This window comes from Lipotes vexillifer, unplaced genomic scaffold (genome assembly GCF_000442215.2).
Source record: "Lipotes vexillifer unplaced genomic scaffold, Lipotes_vexillifer_v1.1 scaffold496, whole genome shotgun sequence".
NCBI classification, from domain to species: Eukaryota; Metazoa; Chordata; class Mammalia; order Artiodactyla; family Lipotidae; genus Lipotes; species Lipotes vexillifer.
The window spans coordinates 1,883,748-1,886,131 of record NW_006786690.1 but is presented as its reverse complement, the minus strand read 5'-3'; the positions used below and the strand labels follow the sequence as shown (position 1 = coordinate 1,886,131).

General features: G+C 49.7%; 1 protein-coding gene across 1 annotated transcript in view; it reads right to left on the bottom strand.

The window, feature by feature from the left end:
- Positions 1-427, bottom strand: part of AUNIP (aurora kinase A and ninein interacting protein) — a 27,852-nt gene extending 27,425 nt beyond the window's left edge. Inside the window, 1 exon segment of the mRNA XM_007459135.1 lies at positions 256-427. Within this exon segment, the coding sequence (XP_007459197.1) occupies positions 256-339 (84 nt within the window). The 5' untranslated portion in view covers positions 340-427.
- Positions 428-2,384: the final 1,957 nt, after the last annotated feature.

Here is a 2,384-nt window from a genome sequence, read left to right as displayed (position 1 = left end):
CCCCCCACCCCCCCCCCCCGCCAGCCTGCCTACCTGCCTGCCTTCCGCCCCCATTTTCTCTCCACCCTTCCCAAACCCCATTTTTCAACCTTCTTCAGACTCCAGCCCCTCTCTTCCCTGAATAGCCAAAGCTATTCATTCTCGGTCCCCGACTCTATCTCCACACCACATCCAGGTCCTCCCAAACTCCTCACTTCTCACGCCTCCGGGCCTCTAACCCCTCCCCCAACACCCTCTCTCGCCTCAACGCCCTACCTGCGCTTTCCGCCTCTTCAGCGCCGCCGCGTCCAGCCACACGCCGCAGGCCTCCTCCTCCTCCTCCAGGCCTCTGCGCCTCATGGCCGCTGAAGAGACTAAGACAACGGGATAACGGAGCGGAGGTCCGTCTGCCTCAGGGAACCGCCATAAGTGACTCCGCCGACGTTCCAATCTCGCGCCAATGCTGGGTGCGGAGCTACGCCGCGGCCGCCCCCGCTCAGGCACCGCCCCTAGCGTCAGCTCCGCCCCGGCCCAAGCCCCGCCCCTTCCCCAAACCCTGCCCGCCTGACCCCTTAATGTTACCAAGGCCCCGTTCTTGCTGGTTTTCTCATTCAGAAGTTGTATTCCAGAACTGTGCTGTGTGAACGCGTTCGCGACACTGCACAAGGAATGCACATTTTCTTTTTGCTGAGTTAGTTGCACTTTCTTACTGATAACTATCAGGGCTCAGGGTTTTCCTTGTTTTATCGCTGAATCCTCAGGAACATCTCAAAAGGAAGAGGAGAGGAGGCTCTGGTCCGCCACCTGCAAACCTGGGGTCCTCAGTGCTACCGTAAATGGGTTACTTTTGTAATTCAAAACAAGAAACAAAACGCTAAGTATAACTATGAAACCTCATGGGAGAGGATTTAGAAAACGTTAAGTAGAATGAAAACTAAAAATTTGCAGTCAAGAATTAGCTTTCAGTATTGCTTTTCTCGCTTACTGTGTGGCCTTGGATTTTAAAGAGGATCAAATAAGGTTTGTGAAAGTACTTTGTAAATTCTGAGCCCCTCAGAGATGCAAAAATGCTGGCAACCATAACCACAATTTCCATAGATGTACTATATGTATAACAGGATATTTTAGCAGTGGAGTGATATTTCTTATTCATTCAGAATTTTTTTGCTTTTCTTACCTGTACTTCCTAATTTTCCTTCACTGTACATATATTACCATACATTGCTTATGTACTGTGGAAAAGACAATACTGTAAACATTAACATATAACAATATCATAAAAGTTAACATATAAGATCTTCCTTGATTGAAAAACCAAAAAGTGAAATCTTTGTCAAATCATATATTTTTAAACACATTCTTTTAACTTCTAAAACTTATTTAGTAATATAACTGCCCCACCTTTCCTACCAAAAAAAAAAAGTTCACATATATAGTGAATAAGACCCCAACCCCACCCCCAGGCAAAGATAAGGCAGGATCTGTGCCCTCCTCCCTATGCCCACCCCCAGCCTCCCCCTGAAAACCTCCTCCAACACAGTGAACAGATTCAAGGGGCACCAGGGCTCCCTCTCTAGGATAGGAGACAAAAAGCAAAGAGGCAGCTCTTAACACAGTCACTTTATTGCATCCAGGACATCAGAGTCCAGACCACTCCTAATTCCAGCCGCAGTGAACTCCTTCTTCCATACCTCTTGGCCTTTGGACAGGTTTTCCCTCTACCTGGAATGCCCTTCCTCTTCTCCATCTGTAAACTCCTATTCACCCTTCCCAACCCAAGGCCCTGAGGGTCCCAGGCAACACTAATTATTCCCTCCTCAGTGCTTCCCCTGACAGTTCATTCCGATATTAAAGCCTTTACCATCCTGCATTGATCCACGGAGCCCAGTCAGTGGCCTGCCTCTGAGCAGAGGCCCAAGAAACACTGAACGGATAAACACTGAATCATGAACAAGGGAACCAGGAAAGACTGGGAACAGGATGTGTGGGACATAGAGGCCAGAGCTAGGAGGGTCAGGGCTCACTGTCTGGGACAGTGACTGAAGAGGTATGGGGCACTGGATGGGATCCATTTCTAGCTGGCACAATCTTCTATCTTTGGGGGCTCTCTGCAGCACCAAACCTTCAGGCTGGGGTTCAAGAATGGTAAGATCCTGCACACATTTTGGGCCTGTCCTTTCCCTGTCCACCAGTGAAATCTGGGTAGAGGGCAGTCGCTGATGTTTCCTCTATCTCTCAGCTCAGATCTGACTCTGACCTAAATCCCAACTTCACCCCTTCCCAGATAATCTGGAAGGCCCAGGCCGGGGTCTTGGCCCCAGCTGATCCTCCATACTCACCCCTAAGTGAGAGGCAATGGGGGGAGGCAAACCAGGGTGCCCCACATCTTTCTCTTTCCCCCTCCC